The following is a 24611-nucleotide window of genomic DNA, read 5'->3' as shown; positions in this document are numbered from 1 at the left end:
AGAGCAAAACAATGGATAACATGCACCTTTTAAAGAATTACTCTTCTAATCCCGTTCTTTTATTGTCCCTTTCTATGAGTAACCTTTTGCCCCTCTTTCATTTAGAACCTAAAAGCATTCTATAATATTTATTGTAATTTCTACTTACGTCTCTTGCTAAGGAAAATATTTACTTAAGATTAATTAGGTAATCTATTCTATCTTGACAATAATGTTATATATTGTATACTTGACTATCTAGATTTTGCACCTCATGCAATCTCTCAACAATCATTATAAAAAATAACTACGATACTGGTTCCTCCTATATAGGGCTGGTTTCCGCATCCAAAGCGGACAGATGCATGGTACTTCTGGAAGCCTTGTGGAAGCTGGTGGGAAGCCTGTGGCTGGGTTGTGACCAGCTTCCACAGGGCTTCCGAAAGTATCAAGCAACACCCACAGAGCCAACGACCAATAACATAAAGAAAAACCAAAAAACAACTTAAGTTCCCCATTATGCATCTGCCTAAATTGATTTTTTAGGTTATTTTTTCCTATGAAATCCTAAAACAACCCTAAGGATGAATTTTGAAGCATTCACAACTCATTTTGGACAAGCACATATTGATATATCATATGAATTTTGAAATATCTTGAATTTTGATAAAAGGTGAAGTATCATAGTCATACTATCAAATGATTTGGTTTTGTATATTTCTTGCATTTCTTTGTGCGCACATATGTATAGATACATTTCGTCCCGCATCTGCATTTAAAAAAAAAAATCCTGCATCCTATATCTACTTGTGGAATCTGCATCCGAATTAGTAACTTAGAAAAATAACAATGATGCCAATAATAGTACAAAGTATGGGATTTTCATGAAGATATGTTACTAAAGAAATTTGGGTGATCAAGAATCAACCAATCAACCCAAAACTATATAGCCTCTCCAAGGCCAATAAAATAGAAACATGTATTAGAAGAATAGCAAAGTTATGTGGAAGCTTTGGAAGAATAAACAAAGGCAGAAAAAACCTTTCATCCAAATACATACACAATATAAGTCTACCCACATATCTACTTCATTTGATGTGCACAAAGTATGTTTTCTACCATTATATATACTATACAATGCCTGAAAAGATTAATCGTGCAGCTGTACAAGCTCAATTCCTTTAGTCTGCATCCGTTTATATACAATTTCAGCTAAAAATACAAGTTACCGAAAAAGTGAATTTACTGTAGGGATCATCATGCTATATCACTTGGCTAAATATAGCTTTGAAAGAAGCATCTCATTTTGGTGAAATTTTAAAGTAGAAAATGCAGACTCAAGAGCCAACAGATAGTAGATACAACAATTATACAAAACATAACAACATACATAAAACTGCTTTAGTGGAAGATACAGACAGGAAAAGCTCAGGATCATATTCAGCATGATCACTAAATCAATTATCATTCTCTTCCTGAAAATGCCACATTGATTGCCAGTCTTTGCCTCTCCACATTAATATATGCTCCTTATCAAAAGAAAGCAATACACAAGGAACGAGATCCTGCATGCCAGTATCAAATTTAATTCCAGATGCATTTACAGTAAAATATGAGAAGGCTTCAATAAAAACACTTCTACATAATTAAAATATCATGTTATGGTGTTGGGGTTGTATCAATCCACCAGCATAATACCTAGTAAGCTGTGGTCAATCTACTCATTGTTCACATGGGGAACTGCTCCCCATGTAAAAAACCAGCATATTGACCACAATGTTTCAGCTCTTGTAAGGCTTTCCAAATCAATCTTTCTAGAATGTAGAGAAATGTGCTCAAGATATTTAAACATCAATAGTAACATATTATATTCCAAATTGCAGTGAGAAAATATATGTGCAGAACTGACCCTGAGCTTGGCACCTATCTTTTTGTAGTCACTTGGATTCAATCCATTGCAGTTTATTCGCACAAGCTCGCTCACTTCAAAAGCCTCCCTTACGTCCTTCACAAGGTCACAATAGACACCATTTTTGGCTGCATGGAAGAGACAAGACATGAAGCTATGTTCTATATTCCATTTGAAGACAGTCATGATCTACTCACATATACAATTATTGGAATCAAAACAAGGAGCTGAAAAAATATTTTTTATCTATCATCTATAATCATGCATACACCAAGAAAGAGCCTATAGCACAATGGTAACTTGTGAGCCTCTCATCTAGGAGGTCTTGGGTTTGAGTCTACGCAAGTTTAATGCATAATAATAATTAATCTCAACAAACAATAATAACAAAAATTAATCTAGGTTTCAGCCCATTATCTATCAAAAAAAATAATAGTAATAAAAAATAATCATTCATATATCTCTATAAATTTATGTCTTTTGATGTAAGAAGCTTTGTAATGGTGGCTTCTTCTTGCATTTTAAGCATGTAGGAATCAAGGGTTTTATTTACCTTCCAAAAGAACTTCCCAGAAATGTAACAGAACCTTTCTGGGTGAAGTTGATGTGGTTTTTGAATCCAACAGATCTTTCCATTTTCCTAATGTTATAATATTATTCTGCCTATGCACATTTTTCCCTAGATTATCAACCCCTATTTGCATAGCCATTTTGGTACTTTTCTTCTATTAGATATGCTTTATTAAATCCTGATTTGACACAGAAGCACACAGTTATAGGACCTGCAAAATGAAAATTACCAATTCCCCATTTATGCTTCCTTGCTCTAACTACATTCTCGATACTCCGTGCCTTGCATTGTGCCCAAATTGAAAATATGCCTTAGATTTTGCTTGATTTGAAAATATGCCGTATATGACTTAATAAATTCAGCAATATCAAAATTTTATCTCTGCACCCAGATGAATCACTACTTGGAACAAAATTGGCTAAAACCACCTTGCCTGATTTATAGATTTTGCGAGCATTCAAAAACTCTGTTTTTGTCAAATTATGAAGAGCCTGTTGTGTCATCAAGATGACTCCCTTACTGCAATTACACCAGATCCCCAATATCCCTATCAAAAATAGAACAAAACCAAAAAAGTGCTTTAGATTCAATTAGTGTAAGTTATACCTAATTTACAAATAGATAGTAGATACTGTCCTTTTCTTCGCATTTCATCTGCTTCAGTTTCTGTCAACCCTGCAGGAGCTCGCTCAATTAGTTTTGGATATACAGGTGTTGCAGGTTTCCAAAGCATCAAAGGAAGCCTTTGACGGGTTTTATGATTATATTTCCTTCCACGAAAAAGATATACGGTTCCTCCAGCCTGATGAATTATTTTTCCTCCACTTTTATCCTGTCCAAATGTGGCAACATAAGTACAAAGCTTATTTCAAAGATAGCCATAACAAAGACTTAAAAAGAATGATATTTGAAATTTCAATTCATAACATGTTTGTATGCCAACAGTAGCTTAAACAGATAACGGCAAGCTTTACAGAGAGAAATAAATAAATATGCAAATGTCCTCAAGCATCCAAAACACATAACTGGGGCTCAGAAATACAACTAGAGACAATAGCAAGAGGAAGCCAGAAAGAAGCTACAAAGTAAAAGATAACTACTATAAGAGAAACAAAAGCTGATGAAAGGTAATTTAGACAAACAAAAGGCAAGGTCATGTAAAGTAGGGAAACATAACGAAAAAATGACATAATGTGTACACTTCAGAATCTTTTGTCCAAGTAATCTGATTTCTTGTGTGTATTTTTTAGCAATAAAGTACACCATGACCCAGACAAGGAGCGGATGCCTCAACAGAACGCATAAATGTATTGTCTCATACACTGTTTACTTACTAGTTCCTACAATTTCTCCTCACGAATTAGTATACGTTATAGCCAATAAATATTCTTTAATTTATTTTATTTGTAGGGCAGACAGAGAGAGAGAATCAGAGGAATCAGAAAACTGCAGAAGATTTCACAGTCTATGCAAGCTGACACCTACAATTCTCTAGCTCCTACAATTTCTCCTCACAAATTAGTAATAAGTTATAGCCAATAAATATTCTTTAATTTATTTTATTTGTAGGGCAGACAGAGAGAGAGAGAGACTCAGAGGAATCAGAAAACTGCAGAAGATTTCACAGTCTATGCAAGCTGAGACCTACAATTCTCTTACCATGAGAAACAAAAATGGTGCTAAACTCAAGAATAAGATGAATTTTGGGCATAAAAATTGTCACCTAACTTGAGATACATGTCTGTTGTGTTGGTAATCGATAACAATGCCAGCATGATGAGGGGTTGATGCATCACATTAAAAGACCCCCTGTGTTATGCGATCAATTGTTTACATTGGAAGTATCAATTTTAAATGAAAACCAACCCACTAATTCTTTATATTGCATTTGTTTATTCTAAGAATCAATGATGCAGAATCAGTTCATAACTTATTTTCTTTGGTGGTTGAAATAATTACTAGAATATATGGCTTACCTTTGTAATAAAGTCACTGTACCGAGTGGTATGTTGAGTTGCTACTGATAATGTTTTAGAGTTGTGGACAAGTGTCACATCTTTAATTGCTAGTTACATCTCTCAATCTCCTTATAAGGGGATGAAAGAAATTGAAATTCTTAGTCCACTATCTAATTATATTATATTATGTTATTAGCTCTCTTTCTCAACGGGGTATCAAGGAGAGGATTTTAACTTAGTATCAATTTTTGTAGGGGTCACAGGCAAACTAACAATAAGATCACATTTTCACCAAGGGCGTGTGATTTTTACCAGTCATGTAAAGCTGCGAAAATTGCAAATGATACAGATTTGTTTTCCGGTTTTCTGCAGTTGACATAAAAGACCTGATTGTAGCCAAACAAGTGGAGGAATCGTAGACTTTCTTATGACAAAGTCCCAAAATGCTAGTTGCATCAACACAAAAATTGCAAGCTTTGCAAGAGCCATGAATATCAGTTTTGATTGCGAGATTTCTACAATTGTGTGGGAAAATGTCCTTTAGAGCCATGGTTTTTAAACTAGGGAATAGTTTATTATAGCAAATGAGGCATTTCTACTTATATGCTTGAATATTTAAGGTTTTTTAGTTTACCTCCCATTTCTACAATCATATACAAATTGTCTCCAAAAGTTTTGAAGACCCAAAACTTTATAAACTTTGGAAACAAAAATTTACAAGGTTTCCAAATACTAGTTTTAACTTTGGGGATTTTCTGAGAATGGAAATCTACTAGATAGATATTCTGGCCTTCATTTCCACACCTAGAAAGTAAAAAGCAAAATGCAACTGATGAACAAGAATTCTTGTGCAATAATATAAGGAAAAGAAAAAACATCTATTCATACAAATAAATTGCTTCTCCTTTCAACATAATGTTGGTCAAAGAGGTCATCATTAAAACTGAGATTTCTGGTCAACCTTGTGAAGACACATAAATTGAAGCATGTGTTGCATAAATTGCAATATTGAACATGTTGGAAAGGGTAAACCTGAGAAAATCAGACTTAAAAAAGAAACAATTAATCAGGAAAAAAGTTCTTTTTATGTTTTAAAATCCAAAAAAAACCCGAGATGGGTAAGGGTCAAAAGCCAGATTTTTAAAAATATCAGTGAAACCCAGGAAAAAACACTGGAGTATTGAGTGTCGAGATGTCCCTCAAACAGGTATGCCATGCACCCAAGCACCCCCACCGCGGCCCTTGCCGCACTTGTCCCCATACCGCTCAAGTGCTTCGAGATGTGGGTACCAAGGGATGGTACTTGGGGAGTTCCCAATCATCCCTCAACTGTACCTAGGATGCAATGGGGTGAGACTGATTGGCAACTTGGGAAAAGTGAAAAAAACTAAAGTTTTTTTAATTTTAGTTTTTTAATTGGTTCCTAGGGAACCCTAAAAGGATGTGAGTCCCATATAAGGCCCATATACTTCATTTGGCATTCACATTTTTGCAACACCTGAGAGCAAGGTGAGGAAAAGAGTTTGAAAGAGCGTGGAGAATCATTTCGCAAGTGATTGCAAGATCAAGAGGAGCAAGAGGAGAATGAAGATTCTATTTTGCAAGTAATTCATCAAACACAAGGTGGGGTTTTCAATATTTCTTTGTTTTATTCTCATATTTTCATTTTTTGTAATTTTCTTTTAAAACTAAATGTTAAAATTTGAATGCGTCGTTTGAACTAAATATTCTTGTTGATAGTTTTTTAAATTTTTGTAACTTGTTTGAACTTTAATTCTTATTCTTTGAATGCATTGTTAATTTTTTAAAAATATGATAAGTCATGATCCATAAATCTAAATGTTTGGATGTTGAAATTTTGAATGCATTATGTTAAAAAAAATTATTTAGGCTGAAACTCATTATCAATTTCTGATCTAATCTGAAACTAGCTTTAATTTATTTAAATTACTAATTAGGCCAAATTCTATCATTTTGTGAAATTCAGTGTTTCAATGGCCTCTAGACAAAGTGGAGAAGACATGTAATTGCATAAGGGAAGTCAAAGAGAAAGTTTATCTAAGTATGAACCTGAGCATGAGGATCAAGGAAGTGAGCATGGAGCTGATCCAGAAGCCCAATCTGAACCAACTTATGTTGCACCAGGAAGACTTTCTATTGGTTGCCTCTTTGAGATGTTGGCACAATTTTCTAGCGGTCCTTATGATACGAAGTCCCCTCTAAAACAATTTGCAATCAGAGTTTCACTCCCTTTAGCTTTAGGTGGTGGCACACAGAAAAATGAAAATATAATTATTGTGGCATATAATGGTATGGTAGCATTACTAGAGTTAATTCACCTCTTTTGAACTAGATATGGTGTCAATTCATGCAAATTCCTTTCAAATGCTAAAAATGTGAAGTATAGAATTGAAATAAACAAATTGTGGGGCATTTATGATAATAATATAGTTCCAGCACCTAAATTTTTGGCTAGTAGGCAACAAGTTCAGGCTATTCAGCTGTTAGAGGCGCAGAAAGATACTTCTACGTGTATATTGCATCAGAGAGCAGGACTTTGTAAGCTTCAACTTCCATTCCTTAATCCATTTAGGGTTCAGTAGGGGACATTAGCAGAGGAATTTTCCAAGGTAGGAAATTCTACTACTACTAACGCCATTGCTGATATAATTATTTAACATGCACGCAAAGGATCGATTGGATGATACTATTGGTAAGTTCTTCTTTGCCAATGGCATTCCATCATATGTAATCAATCTCATTGCTATAGGAACGTGATGTCCATGGTGGTGAAGGAGGGAGGGCCATCATTTGTGCCACTAGGTGAGCACAAATTGAGGACCACGATATTGGATAGGCAATATAACAAGATTGGAGTTTTGATGAAGTAGATGAAGGATGTTGGATAGAGTCAGGTTGCAACATTATTATGGATGGGTGGACGGACAGTAGACATCATCCACTCACCAACATTATGGTTACATGCATTGAGGGCTCATACTTTGAGAGCATTTAATTGTTCAATGCATCGTAAAGATGTTGATTTTCAATTTCACATCCTTAGGGAGGCTATTAAGGAGATTGGACCACAAAATGTGGTCCAAGTAGTGACAGATGCAGTGCATATGTGGAAAGCTCCGGGAAGCTTGTTGAGGCATCTTATAGACGAATTTGTGGAATCTACGTCGTGTGCATGCCATGAATAATGCAGTCAATGATGGGGAAAATTGGCTGGATCAAATGAGTGGTTAATGATGTGAGAGAGGTTCAGATATTTATTTGCAATCACCACACTTCATATGTGCTCTTCAGGGGCTTCACGAAGGAGTTCCTAAAACCAGTTGAGACCAGATTTGTGTCATATTAGATTCTCTTGGAGAGAATTCAAGAGCCACTACAACTCATGGTTATGACACGAGACTTGAGTCGGTGGGCTAAGTCCAAAATAGAGAAAGGGAAGAGGGTGAAGGAGACAATGAAGAGTGATCAGTTTTGGATTGATGCAAAATGCATAGCCTCCATCATTACTCCACTTTTCAAGTCATCAGATATGGTGATGGGGATGCACCTACCCTTGGAGAGGTTTATGAGTGCATTGATTTCATGCTTTCCAAGATGAGGGTGGTTGTGCATGAGAGGGACCCCACTCTAGCATTTTATATTACAAACATGCAGCCCATCATTCATTGCAGGTGGGAGAAACTGAATACTCATTTGCACATGGGTGCCTATACATTGAGTGGTACATACCTAAGCCTGGTAGAGTTACACAACTTCATGATGATGAGGTGAAGGTCAGGTGTTTTTGGTGCATTAGTAAGATGTTTGATGTTGAGACTGCTGGTGAGATTCGCTCTGAGTGGACGGAATTTGCCACTCTTACAAGTAATTTTTAATTCAATATTCATTATTAAATGATTAATATTTACTTTCTAGAGATTAGTAACTTTAGTTTTACTATTTGGTATGTTTATGAGATATGACATTATATTACAACTTATTATGTTGCAGGATTCTCAGAACTATGGCACAAAAGCATCTGAGATTGTGGTGAAAATGTCATGGATCGCAGAGGGCAAAGATCATCACATTAGCCACCCAATTTCTTTCTCAGGTGGACTGTGATGCTTAAGAAGAGGGGATGCTACTTGTTTTGATGTAGGAGAAGCACCCCATCATATTTGTAATCAAATTTAGACCACGCCCATTTGGGCGCAAGTTTATCATCAAACCAAACCATGACAACATTAAGTACTTCATGACTCAAAAGGATCTCAATAATAGGTAGTAGAAGTGATTGTAAGCATATGATTTGACATTGTTTATGTTATGGGGAAGAAAGATATAATTTTTGATACACTTTCTTGGATGCCTAACATATGTTCTTTGAAAAAGATTTGTACTAATTGGAGAGAATCAACTGTAGTAGAGTATACCAAAGATTCATGGGCAATAGGACTTCTAGAGGGTACAATTTATGATGGCAAGTACACGGTGACTAATGAGTTGACCATATATAAGGACATGATTTATTTGGTACCTTCTTCATAGCATAAGGTGAGGATGATGAGGAACTTCCATGAACCTACAACTAGTCACCTAGGTTTTTGTAAGATCTACAAGTAGATTCGAGAGAGGTTTACTTGAAAAGGCTTACAATGAGTCTTCAAGTCTGTCAAAGAGTGTTCTTACTAGTAAAATGAATGCGCACACTTGTCTGGATGGTTAATTCATCTTGATGGAGCCCAAATTCTAGTCTCCATTTTTGCACACTCTCCTATCACTTCATTATCCATGTCATGTCAGCCAACGGAAGTGTTATGGTTATTATGGTTAATGAGAAAGATATAACCAGGAGATGCCTATGTTTGAAATATATATATTCAAGTCCATAATTAAATTAATACGAAGAAAAGTAATAATACTGATGTGAAGGCTAATAAGAGGAGTGAATAGAGCAAATAAACGGAACCAATACATCCTTTGTTATCCACTATAGTTTCAGAAATCTGAGATGGAATATTAGTTTCATGGAGCTTATCAGAAATTTATATCCTTTCAAACAGTCTTTGCAATGTACCTATTGTTTAGGAAAAGCTTATCAGAAAATCCTTTCCTTGTGCTGTATCGCATAATGCTACAAATTGAGTTGTTTGTCATTTGAACCAAAGTTACAGTACTGGATTACTGTAACACTCTAGACAGTTTATAAGCATCATCTAATCTGCCTGTTGTACATAGACCATCAAAAAGTAACCCATAAGTTATTAGGAACAAATCCAGATTCCGACATTTTTATGAAGAAGTCATAAGCTAAATGAACAAGATCGGGCCTGCACATTAAGTTTATTAGAGAATTAAATGAAATTGTGACAGGATCAAAGGCTGCTCTATGCAACGATAAGATAGAAATGTTTGAATGGAGGAAACTGCATTTTCAAAAGAAACGATAAAGTTCAAGGCCTGATAATGATGAAGCCAAACATATCACTGAAGATGAACCCTTGAATATGATGCCCAATAGAAGACATGTTTTTTCTGAATATTCCCCAGGTCTTATCACACGAATACCATAATGTGACTACCCAAATTGTTGGATGCATCCAGTTTGTAGAAGACTTAATCTATCTAGCATCTGTCAATGAGAAAGAAAAGTAAAAGTAGAAGCAGGGACAAGAGTTATGGTCTGAGCCTAAGCCCCCGTCTTGTCACAAACACAGCTATGTAAGCAGAGACAGGTTCAGAAATCAATGCTTGCTTTTTCCCACCACTCTCCTTGTGTGAAATATTGCCCGTGGAAATGGGCCAGAGGATCTTCGAGTACCATTTGAATAGTTTGGAATGGTAAAAGGTGTTTATCATCCAAAATTTTTTTTACTAGAATACACGGGGAATTCCACCTGCAGAATGACAGCTTCAAATTTTACGCTTGGAATGTGTCCATGGAGATTTGATTCATTAATCCAGTGAGCCACGCGAGTGGACAAAGCGGAATTTTTTGAGGTTTCAACGTCATCAGGAGTCTTGTAACTTCGAAGGGCCTCTAAAAGATATAAATATTGGCAGCAAACATATCGGCAAAATAAATAAGAGCTTCATATTATCGATTAAGGTCATTTGATTCTTCATAATAATGGAGATTATCACATATTAAAGATATGACTTAATCATAAACCTATGATAATTAGGGTGAAAAGGCATGTTGTTTAAAGTTAGGACTTTTCATTTGCATATAAATATAAAGATGCAAAGGAGGAAACAAGACATATTCAAAACCATTCAAATTCACATATTTTCAACAAGAAGTATTTTATATTTATTTATATGGAGGAATAAGGAGCAACATTATGACTTTGTAATATAAATTTTATTATTTTATTTTAATAATAAAATAAAATGTTCTTTGTTTATTAAAGGAGTGGAGATTTAAACTACAGATAATTATTTTTTGGAATTTTCTATACAATTTTAATGTTAGATAAGTGGACATGGTCATTTAGCATTTTAAATTTGATCATTACAGATATTGTGAAATATTAAATTGTTTCCATATTTGTGTCCAATTTGTCTTCCTACCAGAGGAGTTAAAATTCATTTTGGACTAATTTAAAATTGTGTAATATTTGGTCTGTCGCATCTTGATTATTTAATTGTTAACAGTATAAGTGCGTAGAACATTATAAAGTTGTACGTGAAAATTCACTAAAGTTGACTCTATTGCCCGAATGAGAAGAGGCACTGGTCTTTTTATTATTGAAGTCAAAAGATCTATAACTTCCTTCCTACAAGCATCAAATTTACTATTATTCAATTATACAAAACATTCAACCATTATCCATTATCCAGCATCCAGTTTTCATCTTAATTGAGTTTGAGGACTTTGCCAGCCGGAGAACTTCCAAAGTTTAAATTTTCTTTAGAAAAGCTTTGAACCAAGTAATCAAGTTCGAGGAGAAGGTCTACCCGCCTAGGTGTAGCGGAGCTTGAAGTGCAGCGGAATCAAGGTGATTCTCGTTCATTGGCTAGAATTGATTGCAGAATCCTATCGTAGAAGTGGCAGGCTCTTGGATTTCCAATCTGTGGTTTTGGGAACCTATAGATTGGCGACTCTACTGGGGAACTATCCATTAGATATTTTGGAAGTTTACTTAGTTTGATTTACAAGACATTTTGAGAAGTATTACTCCCCCCATCCGAGTACACCAACACATTGGCGACTCTACTAGGGAGAGTTGCTTGCAACAAGTGTTGTGCAGTTACCCAGAGTTTCAAATTTTGTAAGACTAGAATTAGAAAGGAATTATATCAATTTGTTTAGAAGTATACTCTGCTAGAAGTAAGAACCCAAAAGATCAACAAATTAATACATTCCTCAAAAGAGGTGGCGATTATTTAATAAAACATTTCAGTTGGTAGCTCTACTGAGGGAGAAGACTCAGAAGGAAATAATTTGATTGAAATAATTTGATTGTGCACAATGGAGAATATGTACTATGATGCCTTTTTCAATCTAGAAAGAAATGAAAGCGAGACATTGGCACATTTGTTTATAAGGATGTTGAATATTTTTTAGGAGGTACCTTCAGAGATATGCCTCCACGCAAGGAATTGATAAGAAAATTTTGTCGGTTGGGAATCTCACCACAAGATCTTGATTTGATGCTTCTCTTCCAAATATTGGATGAAAGTCCGAATTATATATCTCCTTTGGATGCATATCTGAATTTAAAAAAGCAAGAAGATGAATCCGCAACAGAATTCTTCATAAGGATGTTTAATGCCTATCAAGAAATACCTTTAGAATACAGACCTCCATCATCTGATCATCTCTACAGGATGCGGGAGTTAGGCCTCTTATATGATCATCAGTTTCTTCACTTTCTCAAACTCATGGATAATGAACTAGTTGCAGAGAAAAATGAATGCGAGACTGAAGTAATATATAAGTCAAGTAAAGTTTCAGATTTGAATGGAGATGAAAATTTTGAACATTCTAAAGGAGAATCAGCCCATGATGATACTTATATGCCTATAGATGACAGTGAATTTGATAATGAGGAAGAGGATTCTCTTAGTGTGGAGGAGATTTCAGCCTTGTTAGATATAGAGTATCAGAAACATATTGAAAGAAATGGTCCAAATTTTTTCTCAAATCACCATGGTGAACAAGGTGATGGATTAGTGCATTCTAAAGGGGTACTGGATGAAGGAGATAATAATTCACACGAATCATATAGTGAGGATGAAGTAGAACATCATATGGTGTATGAACAAGAGGAAGTTTCAGGAGATAATGAAGAAAATAGCTTTGTTGATGAAACATTTGCTGATCCCGATGAAAGCTCTCATCATGGTATGGCTGAATTCTCTTATTCTTGAAACCATTGTTTGAAGAAGAAGCAATAGAAGACAGGTTTGAATTTTCTATGTTCTTGAATCCTTTATTTGAGGAAGATCTTCCATGCAGCAAAATCCATCAGCAAAATGATGAAGATAACAGGCCCACTTTTGAAGTTGATAAAACTTATGTTGTGCATTCAAAACGTGAGATATCTTTCAAGTCATCACATGAGCAGCAATTGTATCAAACATGTAAAGATAAAATAAAATCAGCAAGGCATGATGAGGATGATGTATTGAAGAGCAGTTCTGAAAATTGCCCTAGTATCTTATCTAATCAGAAAGAAGGCCCTGAAATTCAGTTACCTTCAAAAGTTTCTTGTGAGAGGAAACATCCGGAGTGTGTAGCAGATTGTACGCAAGGATGTATTCAAAACCCTGATCTAGATGTTTATATAGTTGATCACATACGTGGCTATGAAGATTTTCTATTCAGTAAGGACACAAGTATGGCTGATAATATTTTAAATGCAAAACAGAAGTTAGACATCAAATATGGCATTGTTGAAGTAGAAAAAGAGAAGCATACAATGGTTAGAAGGAAGAAGATTTTGCATGATCAGTATTGGGTATTTGATAGAGGAAAGACACAATGTTCACTTATGGGGGCCCTGGGGCCACCCAATTTCACTGTGCATCATGTTGAGCATGGATGCTTGAACTACTCCTCCAGAGATGGTTGGAATCTCATTATGCCCTTAAGGAGCATATGTCCCCAATAAGAGCCACTGATGGAGCCCAAATTCTAGTCTCCATTTTTGCACATGCTCCTATCACTTCATTATCCATGTCATGTCAGCCAATGGAAGTGTTATGGTTATTATGGTTAATCAGAAAGATACAGCCAGGAGATGCCTATGTTTGAAATATATATATTCAAGTCCATGATTAAATTAATACGAAGAAAAGTAATAATACTGATGTGAAGGCTAATAAGAGGAGTGAATAGAACAAACAAACAGAACCGATACATCCTTTTTTATCCACTATAGTTTCAGAAATCTGAGATGGAATCTTAGTTTCATGGAGCTTATCAGAAATCTATATCCTTTCAAACAGTCTTTGCAACGTGCCTATTGTTTAGGAAAAGCTTACTAGAAAATCCTTTCTTTGTGCTGTATAGCATAATGCTGCAAATTGAGTTGTTTGTCATTTGAACCAAAGTTACAGTACTGGATTATTGTAACACTCTAAACAGTTTACAAGCATCATCTAATCTGCCTGTTGTACACAGACCATCAACAAGTAACCCATAAGTTATTAGGAACAAATCAAGATTCCGACATTTTTATGAAGAAGTCATAAGCTAAATGAACAAGATCGGGCCTGCACATTAAGTTTATTAGAGAATTGAATGAAACTGTGACAGGATCAAAGCCTGATCTATGCAACAATAAGATAGAAATGTTTGAATAAAGGAGGAGTCTGCATTTTCAAAAGAAACGATAAAGTTGAAGGCCTGATAATGATGAAGCCAAACATATTGCTGAAGATGAACCCTTGAATATGATGCCCAATAGAAGACATGTTTTTGTGAATATTCTCCAGGTCTTATCACACGAATACCATAGTGTGACTACCCAAATCGTTGGATGCATCCAGTGTGTAGAAGACTTAATCTATTCAGCATCCGTCAATGAGAAAGAAAAGTAAAAGTAGAAGTGGGGACGTGAGTTATGGTCTGAGCCTAAGCCCTCGTCTCATCACAAACACAGCTATGGAAGCAGAGACAGGTTCAGAAATCAATGCTTGCTTTTTCCCACCACTCTCCTTGTGTGAAATATTGCCTGTGGAAATGGACCAAAGGATCTTCAAGTACCATTTGAATAGTTTGGAATGGTAAAAGTTGTTTATCATCCAAATTTTTTTTTACTAGAATACACGGGGAATTCCACCTGCAGAATGACGGCTTCAAATTTTACGCTTGGAATGCGTCCATGGAGATTTGATCCATTAATCTAGTATAACATCAAGGAGCCACGCTAGTGGACAAAGCGGAATTTTTTGAGGTTTCAATGTCATCGGGAATCTTGTAACTTCGAAGGGCCTCATCAAAGATATAATATTGGCAGCAAACATATCGGCAAAATGAATAAGAGCTTCATATTATCGATTAAGGTCATTTGATTCTTCAAAGGGCTATGGTTATAATCATAGTTGGAAAACTCACCAAATGCAAAAACTCGCCAAGCCCCCCAAAAGTTTAATCGGGAAAAACTCGGCGATTTAAAAAAAAAACTCGGGAACCTAAAAAACCGCTGAAATTTAATTAAAAATACATTTAATTTGCAAAATTTAATGAGAAGATGCATCTAATAAGTTAATTAAAGACAATACAAAAGAAAGAAACAAAGTTTAGATATATATAAATGCATAATGCGTACAAAATTGCATTCTCATGCAGAATGCTCATGGTAGGAAGCAAAATAGTAAATTACTAAATAGTTTCAATCTGTCAAACTAGAAGTAAATACTAAAAGTATAAATACATCAATACAATGTGACAATGCCAATCACATCTTCCTCTTTCCACTTGCACTAGCAGGAAAGCGAGGGGGTCTAGTCCTAGAAGAAGTGCCCCGCACTGGGATAGGGCGTGAGCTGCGTGACTGTGAACTCTGTGGCTGTGCCCCCTCGCTCAACGTCCCTACTGACTGGCTCGGCGTCCTAGAAGAGGATGCATCTCCACCTAATGGTAATGTCTGATCCTCGCCTGAATCATCATCATCCTCGTCCTCATCCTCAATGTCATCCATAGTGAACTGAAAATCAGTGTCAACCTCCCCCTCCATGCCCTGCCTCTCCAAATCAGCGATCTCATCTGGTGTAAAAAATGGACTTGGCTCCTGTGCTGTCCAATCAGAATAAGGATCTATCTCATCTAGATCAAGCGGACCAGGTAGTTCTAAGAGCTGTGATTTTTTTATGAGCAACTTAAGATTATAGTGCACATAAACAAGGTCATTAAGCCGTTTTTGAGTCATTCTGTTTCTTTTCTTTGTATGGATGGACTCAAATAAGCTCCAATTGCGCTCACAATGGGATGAGCTACAAGGTTGGGATAGGACTCTGAGAGCAAATTTCCTTAAATTGGGGGTATTGCCACCCCAACTTGCCCACCAAGCATCTACAAAACAAAATCAGAAGCACAACTTATCAATTAGCAAAAGTTTTAAAGTTTGACGCTTTACCTGGTGCTTGAGTAGATCTTGCTCTCTTTGCTAGCATAGAAGAGAACAAAGGACCCCTTGATTCCACATAGATTTGTTGTTCGGTCACAATAAGGTCTCTTTCCTCTTCACTTGATATCATTCTCTCAATGCATTTAGAGAGACCTTCCATGACCTCTCCATTAGGATCTAAGTAGGAATCATCAGCCCTAAAACAAATAGAAAATGATATCAAGTCTTACTACACAACCTTAAAAAGTAAAGTAAAATAAAGACTTATTAAAATCCCAACTTCAAGGACAATCAATTATCATAGTACCTGAATTTGGGATTGAGGAAGTAGCCTGCTGCATGAATAGGTTGGTGGAGCATATTGTTCCACCTCCTATCAATTATTTCCCAAATGGGGTCAAATCTGAGACTGTCCCCGTGATAGTAACTTCTAACAGCCTCTTTCGCCCTATCCATGGCCTCATAAAGACCTCCCATTGGGGATTGCTACCCATCACATGTGCGCAAGACTAGAAGCAGGGGCAGAGACATCTACATTTGAAATTCGAAAAATACAAATTAGTTAATAACATAGTAAGTTATGAATTGAAAATGAAACTTGAATAAACTAAAAATATAATGAAGTTACCTCCACAATCTCCTTAGCCTTTGCAAAAAAGCTATCATCAAAGACTATTCGTGCCACAGCTTCTCCTTCGGGCTTCTTTGAGTAAGGTGAAGCAACCCAATCAGCACACACAAACATTTGCTTCAAAGCCAATATGTGGTCAAGAATACTTTGCAACGTCAAGAAGACCGTTGCAAACCTTGTCATAGCAGGTCTCATCAAATCTTTGCCTTTAGTGGCTTTTCTCATCAAACTGAGAACCCATGGGTGATTATAGATATATTTCGTGACTCGCCTAGCATCTTCCACAATTGGACTCACCCAATCAAGTTTTCCTATGTCCTCCAAAAGAAGGTCAAGGACATGTGCTGCACAAGGTGACCAAAAAAGTGTGGGATGCCTCTCTTGGAGGATTCTACCTAAAAGATTAGCAAAAAATCAATAATCAGTAACAAACTTTCCATATTTAGTATTTACAAATTACATCAAATCTAAATTGAATAATACCATAGCATTACATTCATGATTCATATTGATTCAAATATAAAAAATTAAATCTACCTGCTGCCACATATGCTGCTGCATTATCTGTGATTATTTGCACCACATTCTCTATTCCCACCTCCATGACAACATTCTCCAACATTAAAGCCAATGTGGCTGCATTTTTCATTTTGTTGGAGGCATCGACAGATTTCCAAAACACCACATCATCTTTGCAAGCAATCAAGAAGTTAATAATGGTTCTACTTCTTCCATCTGTCCACCCATCAGATAAAATGGTGCAGCCATACTTCTTCCACTCTTTCTTTTGGTCTTCTATCAACAATCTTGCCCTACCAACCGCTTTGTCAAGCAACCTACAAAATTTAAGTGTAATATTAAATAAAGTGTAAGTGTTAGTAAAAAATTAGGAAATAAGTTATAACAATTAAGATTTAAAATATAACAATGAACTAAAGTGAATCTCAATTATTTACAATTACTAAATAGTAAAATACTAACCTTCCACTCATATCCTTGCGATTAGGCGGCTTGTACCCTTTGCCTGATATTGTCATTGCATTCACCATATTGACCCAATAGGGACTATCAGCGGCATTCATTGAGATATTGTTGAAAAACCAAAAATCAACTGCTGCAATATCAGTTTGCTCATGCACCTCCTTAAACCATGCAGTGCCCTCTAATGATGGTTGTGCTCCAGGTGTGTTCCTGGGCACAAAATAACCACCTATCCCTGATGGGGATCCGGATGGTGATGATGAAGAAGTAGGAGATGTAGAAGAAGTGGAACCGGTAAAAGAGAAATTTTGTTTGCGGATCCGTGGGCCACGAAGAGATCCTGGTATGTTCTCAAGTGCTTCTTCTTCCTCTTGCATATCAAAAGGAGCTCCTTCAGATTCAGCTATGGCTGCCCTCATAGATAATTTTGCCCTCTCCCTATTCAATTTTTTCTCTTCAGCAGCTGCAAGTAGGGCATGGATGAATCTTTTTTCTTCATCACTTACCTTGAGACAAGGATTTGAGTCATGTTTCTTTATGCCTGCAAGGTGGTATTTGAGGCGGTTTATGCCTCCAGAAATAATTCTCTCACAGGGAATGCATATCACCTTCCCAATATCATTTGGACTTGGAGCTTCATAGGCATACCGCCATGCCTTATCTCTTGCATTTTTAGGCCGAGTGCCTATATATCCAGATGGGCATGGTGTTTGTGGCCACTCTTCTTGCGGGTTTGTCATGTTTTCTTAATGCTTGTCCGCTGCCCTACACATAAATAATTAAATTTATAGAAAAACGAATAAACAAAGTTAGAACTTAGAGTTAAAACTTAGAAGCTAGAAGTTTAGAACAACTAGCCACTAGGGTTTCAACTTTCAAATGATTTGAAATCATTTACAAACAACAACAAAAACAATAAAAGCTTTGCTTAAAACTATAAAAAGTTTTCAAACAATGATAAGATGAACATACCTGGAAAGAAATTTCTCTTCTAAATTCGGTTAGAATCCTCCAAAATCCACTCCAATCTGCCTTTAATCACTTGCAATCAGCTAAAACCTTCTTTGCTCCACACAAATGAAAGAAACAATGCAAAAAACAATGCAAATTTGACCTATTTAGGCGTCTGGCCGCGGGTTCCCTGAACCGCGAGTATTTTTACATAACTCGCCGAGTTTTTGACTAAAACTCGTCGATTACTCGGCGAGTTTTTGGACTCACGCCGAGTTTTTTGGCAGGCGAGTTTTTGGGCGATTTACTCGCCGTCCCAAAACACTCGGCGAGTTTTAAAAACTCGCCGAGTAACCGGCGAGTCTTCCATCTATGGTTATAATAATGGAGATTATCGCATATTAAAGATATGACTTAATCATAAACCTATGATAATTAGGGTGAAAGGGCATGTTGTTTAAAGTTAGGACCTTTCATTTGCATATAAATATAAAGATGCAAAGAAGGAAACAAGACATATTCAAGAACATTCAGATTCACATATTTTCAACAAGAAGTATTTTATATTTATTTGTATGGAGAAACAAGGAGCAACATTATGACTTTGTAATATAAATTCTATTATTTTATTTTAATAATAAAATAAAATGTTCTTTGTTTACTATTAAAGGCATGGAGATTTAAACTGCAAATGAATCGTCTTTTATAATTATTTTTCTGAATTCTGTATACAATTTTAATGTCAAATAAGTGGACATGGTCATTTAGCATTTTAAATTTGATCATCACATATATTGTGAAATATTAAATTGTTTTTGTATCTGTTTCCAGTTTGTCTCCCTACCAGAGGAGTTAAAATTCAATCTGGACTAATTTACGATTGTGTAATATTTGGTCTATCGCATCTTGATTATTTAATTGTTGACAGTATAAGTGCATGGAACATTATAAAGTTGTACGTGAAAATTCGCTGAAGTTGACTCTATTTCCCTGATGAGCAGAGGCACTGGCCTTTTTATTATTGCTGTCAGAAGATCTATAACTTCCTTCTTACAAGCATCAAACATACTATTTTTCAATTACATTCAACCATTATCCAGCATCCAATTTTCATTTTAATTGAGTTTGAGGACCTTGCCAACCCGAGAACTCCCAAAGCATTCGCTTTAAAAAAAGCTCTGAATCAAGTAATCAAGTTCGAGGAGAAGGTCTACCTGCCTAGGTGTAGCGAAGCCTGAAGTGGAGGGGAATCATGGTGATTCTCGTTTGTTGGCCAGAACTAACTGCGGAATCCTATCAAAGAAGTGGAAGGCTCTTGGATTTCCAATCTGCGGTTTTGGAAACCAACAGATCCTTTAACCATTCCTAATCAAAACAAGAATGTAGCTTCACGGATTTTATTAGAAGATTACCTAGGGTACAAAGCGAAGATTGTAATATGTGGTAGTTGACATGTTAACAAAATTTGCAACTTTCTTTTCTATTTTGGTGACTTATATAGCAGAATAGGTAGCTGACTTGTTTTTGAGGGGACTTTTTTTTTAAAAATGGGATGCCCAAGAACATTGTGAGTGATAGGAACAATAAGTTCCTAATAATCTTTTGGCAAGAACTCATCAAATTGAGTGGGTTGAGATTATTCCCAATACGAGTTATCACTTGCTTATGGATGGCTAGACAGAGATAATAAATCAATGAGTGGGAGGGAATGTCATGAACTATGTTTCCAAAAAAAAAATGGCTTGGATAAAATGGTTGCACCTTGGTGAGTATTGCAATAATACAACTTATCATATGTGAATTAGGAAGACACCGTACAAGCTTTATGTTGATATGAGGCTCCCAATTTGTGAATATTCTTTTGGGGGATAGTAGAGTGTGTAAGGCTAAGGACTTGCAAAATGAGAGTCAGAACATCACGAAGTCACTAAAGGAAAATTTGCAACAAGCACAAAATCAGAAGTTATATAATAATTAGCATCGGATAGAGTAGAGTTATACAGTTGGAAGCAAGGCTTATCTAAGATTGAGCCACATCGACAATCTACTCTCAAGAAGAGTGGAGTAGACAAACTCCAGCCTACATTCTATGGTCCATTCAGAGTATCTCAACAGGTTGGAGAGGTTAAATTAGCTATGAACTTTAGTTACCAGCTAGCAACAAGGTTTATAATGTGGTTCATGTATCCACACTCAAGAAGGCACTCGTCAAAATGCGGTTCCCTCATCTGAGTTGCCATAGTTGGATGAAAATGGGAAGTTGATATAAACTCCACAAGCCATCATTGACACCATAGAGTGAACTCTTCGGGAAGGGTCATCAAAGAATTTTTAGTCAAATGGAATAAATTATCATTGGAGGGTGCAACGAGGGAAATGAGCAAAATTTGTAGCAACTCGTCTTGACATTTCTTGAGGACAAACAATTTTGGAAAGAGTGGGTTCCAATGTCTCCTTCCTAACTAGTTGAGTAAGTGGACTGTTATCCTACTCAACTTAATTCCCACAGGCTAATGAGTTAAGGATTACGGAACTCTGAAGGCAGTTTATCCAACAGTTTGGTGATATTTAATGTTTAGCTGAGCTCCAGATGTTATTATAAGCATAATGTCCTTTTGTGGACTGATTTTGAGTTAGTCTCCCAGTACTTCCTGTTGTTAGTAAGTTTCAGGCACTAGCTAAGCAAACTGGTAAGGTTACCATTTAGTATTCTTTCTAGCATCGTGGATTCAAGTTTGATGATTATATCAACATTTTAGATAGTCTGATGGTCTAAAATAAAATAATGAAAAGTTATAATTGATAAAGTTAGACCAGATGGACCTGCTATAAAATGAATGCTGATTTAATTTAGATGAATGGGGCCTTTTATATTTGGATGCTTCAATGGAAAATTAGAGAGTGACATTTATTGAAGAGGGTCAATTTTCCCAGCAGAGCTATATAAGCAATTTTGTGGAGCTCATTTTATCATGTTGATATTGGATATTTGATATTGCTTGTGCTTCTGGAGGAGATTGTTCTTCTTGGATTTGTGAGGACAACCTTTGCAGCAACATTCTCCACATTGCTGGAAGGCACAATCTGGCGGACTTACTTGGTGCTTTTATTCAGTAAACACACTCAAGCTTTCATGGTTTCTCAGTTAACAGTTGCAAATCTTTGGAGGCTTATTAATTGTGTAGTGTAAGGATGGATGGAGCTGTTATTATCTTGCTTTATGTCAATCGTATTATTTCCATTGTTGGTCATACAAGTGTAGAGGGATGTTGTGTTTCAAGAGACTTCATCAGCTAGGATTCCGAGAGATTATCTTGTTATTTTGGATCGCCCAAGTCTGGAGAACATGAAGATAACTTCAAGTTAGCCAATGAAGGTGAACCTAGGTTGTGCTGAACAGTTTTAGTGAGCCAGATTACACATTTTATGAACAGAACCAGCTAGTTATTGTTGCATTTTGTGGGTACGTATGATTTAGATATGTAAAGTTATTTAATGATCTTTGTTACTCATAGTTTTAAAAAAAAAAATTGTTAATACAACTTGATATAAAAATCTGAAATTTTCAGCTGGTATTTTTTAATATCGTCAGTTTTCTAATTTATTAGTTAGCTGCAAATATTTCTGTTATCTACACTTTATTTGTCATTTCAAAACTATTGCAAAGACTTACAGAAAACAAAAACAAAAAAAATGAAGACAAAACTGGGTAGCATACTACACCCATTTAGAAAAATGAGCTTGGGAGAGCAAAAGTCAAATAGTTGAAGATATTCATAGCTTGTCACAAAACACAATAGCAATCGACCTAAGTAGTTATCTTTATCCTCTTTTAATTTCCTTGCCCGGTTTTGTTGGTGATAAAGGGAGCAATCAGATTTTAGAGACATGTTGTGAAGAAAAATACAAATGCGTACAATAAGGTGTATGAGACTATTCTGTTTAAAGTTTAAACCCTTATTTTTGTCATTATAGCTACCACTGGAACCACCAAGAACTAGAATCACTCAAGGATTAATTTATTTTATTTAGGCTATTTCAGGTATATTATAGATTGATGATCTTTATCTGCTATTGTGTAACAACTTGTTGCCAATCATATTGGGTCAGCTTATCTATGTAATGTGGATGTTTGTTTCTTATATTTTTCATTTTGTGGAAACCTAGTTTGGCAGTTTTGTTGTAATTTGGATTAACCATCGAAGTTCCTTGCAACTGTATGGTATGAGAACAACAATAGGATAGTCGTTTTACTTTGTAATGGCTGAATGAAAATCTATAAGAAACAGCCTACTCAAATGCATCCAAAAATTGCAAATATAAGTGCAGCTTGTATAAATATATAGCACTAAATCTGGGCTAAATAAGAGCCATTTCTTTCTATGACACTGTAATTTTTAATATATATTAATAGATACAGGCTTAAGGCCTTTTTCTGAAAAAAAATATAGTAGTTTAATCATGATCTTGCCAGTGCATAAGTTTAAAATTGAAATATTAATTTCAATAATAGAATACAAAGAATTTTTGAATATTTAAAAAACATAAAACGACTAATGAAGTGTGAAATTATTGCAACTAACAAAGAGGTACAACATAATTTAGCACCAAAAGAAATTTTGCAACTTCTTATTATAGAAAAATAATTTTAATTGTCATAAAAATTTGAAATATTCATATATTAGCTTCAATTTGGAGTTCTCACCTCAATATGATAACAAACATTATTCATATCTACAGTGGGTACACCTTTGCACTTTATCTTGCAAACACTTCGACGTCTCCAATGTTCATGAATTAATTCCAACATATTATGAGTGAAGCCATCCCTTCCTAAGAAAAGAATGAATTTCAAGTTTAGTTAAAAATTCTAGTCACCTTTCCAAGCGTTACCCTGAAAATTTAGAAATTTCAAGAAAATCAAATAAGGAATAGCAATGGATGATCAATGCATTGGTATCAATTAAGATGTTTTCCTCTTAGAGTTGAAAAATCCACCAAGTACTTGCATAACCCGTGAGCATTTGCAGGTCAAAGTGGCTCATAAGTAATTCACAGCCAAGTAATCAATGAGTTTTTTGTCTAACACTTATCGATTATTTGCCAAAAACAAGCAATGTTTATCAAAAAACTTACCTAGATGCAGTGAGTAGTGCTAAGAGTTCCATTCATTCTCACAAGAGATGGGTTCTCGTGAACCACTACTCATGAAACATGTGTCAATGAGTTTGACTCAAAAACTACACAGTTGAATGCTGATAGCAATATCACAACTTTGGTTTCATAATGTAAGTTTGCACCAAGAAAAAGTCATTCTGGATTTTTTTGAAGTCTTTTTTTGAGTTGCAGTTTTGGAGCAAGAACATTTCAGTTTGCAAGCAGTGGGGACCAAAAAATTAGCTCGTCAGCTTATTTGGCTCTTCTTGAGCAGCATTTTCAGCTATACCACCCAGTTTGAGGACATCTACACAGCAGCAGCATGCTTTTATAAGCTTCAATCTTAGAAGAAATCTATAATCTAAAGTGTAATTTTAATTTCTATTGAATATATATATATATATATATATATATATATATATATATATATATATATATATCTCCTAAGTTCGGTAATATACATGTTTTCAAAAGATAATTTCACATAATTTTTTGTTTTTAAATGATTAAAAAATTCCAATTTCTACTGAGTCTTGAAGTTTTAAAAAACTTTAGTTTAGCTGAGTTATTGCTGAATCCTAGTTTTTCATCTATGGCAATGAGACTTGCAATTGCTGAGTACCTGGCAAACTCTTTTTTAAGTAAGCCTTGGACTTAGTAAAACTCCTTGGGCTAAATTCACTAATAGTAATTTGAAAGAACATAAAATAAAGTTCCTCCACCAAAAAAACATGTTTTAAATGGGAATGATCATGATTGGTAAGTAAAAAAAATGTCACTTATATAATTACTTTTTCTTAAATGTAATTTTATATTTTATGAGTCTAGTAGAACACTGCCTAAACAAGTAAAAGTAGCAGATTTGCAGCTACTGCCTACTTTGGGACTTGAC

General features: G+C 35.4%; 2 protein-coding genes across 4 annotated transcripts in view; both read right to left on the bottom strand.

Annotated features, from left to right (window-relative positions):
* Positions 1–1045: 1045 nt before the first annotated feature.
* Positions 1046–24611, bottom strand: part of LOC149561434 (CRS2-associated factor 2, chloroplastic-like) — a 69495-nt gene continuing 45929 nt past the window's right edge. Inside the window, exons 2-6 of one of the 3 annotated variants that reach the window (XR_016363819.1) lie at positions 23268–23395; positions 3066–3291; positions 2893–2978; positions 1889–2016; positions 1046–1544 (exon numbers count right to left, since the gene is read on the bottom strand). Coding sequence is in view for 1 of the 3 variants with exons in the window: in XM_089825148.1 (XP_089681274.1) it covers positions 1437–1544; positions 1889–2016; positions 3066–3291; positions 23268–23395 (590 nt within the window). In the remaining 2 variants the exon portion in view is untranslated. Of the gene's footprint in view, positions 1545–1887; positions 2017–2892; positions 3292–23267; positions 23396–24611 lie in introns of those variants that run through there. The other 2 variants (XM_089825148.1, XR_016363818.1) reach the window with 2 other exon arrangements.
* LOC149561435 (uncharacterized) lies at positions 16361–18731 on the bottom strand. Its single transcript, XM_089825147.1, has 5 exons — positions 18584–18731; positions 17612–18376; positions 17168–17466; positions 16628–17025; positions 16361–16530 (listed from the first exon to the last, which is right to left on the bottom strand). Exons 2-5 carry the CDS (start codon positions 18349–18351, stop codon positions 16486–16488), a joined length of 1482 nt encoding a protein of 493 aa, XP_089681273.1. The 5' UTR covers positions 18352–18376; positions 18584–18731; the 3' UTR covers positions 16361–16485.

The sequence above is a fragment of the Cupressus sempervirens genome, chromosome 4 (genome assembly GCF_028749045.1).
Source record: "Cupressus sempervirens isolate cs-2001-9-10 chromosome 4, ASM2874904v1, whole genome shotgun sequence".
In the NCBI taxonomy this organism is placed as follows: domain Eukaryota; kingdom Viridiplantae; phylum Streptophyta; class Pinopsida; order Cupressales; family Cupressaceae; genus Cupressus; species Cupressus sempervirens.
Note: the sequence above shows the minus strand (reverse complement) of the source record. Positions and strands in the feature narration are given on the sequence as shown.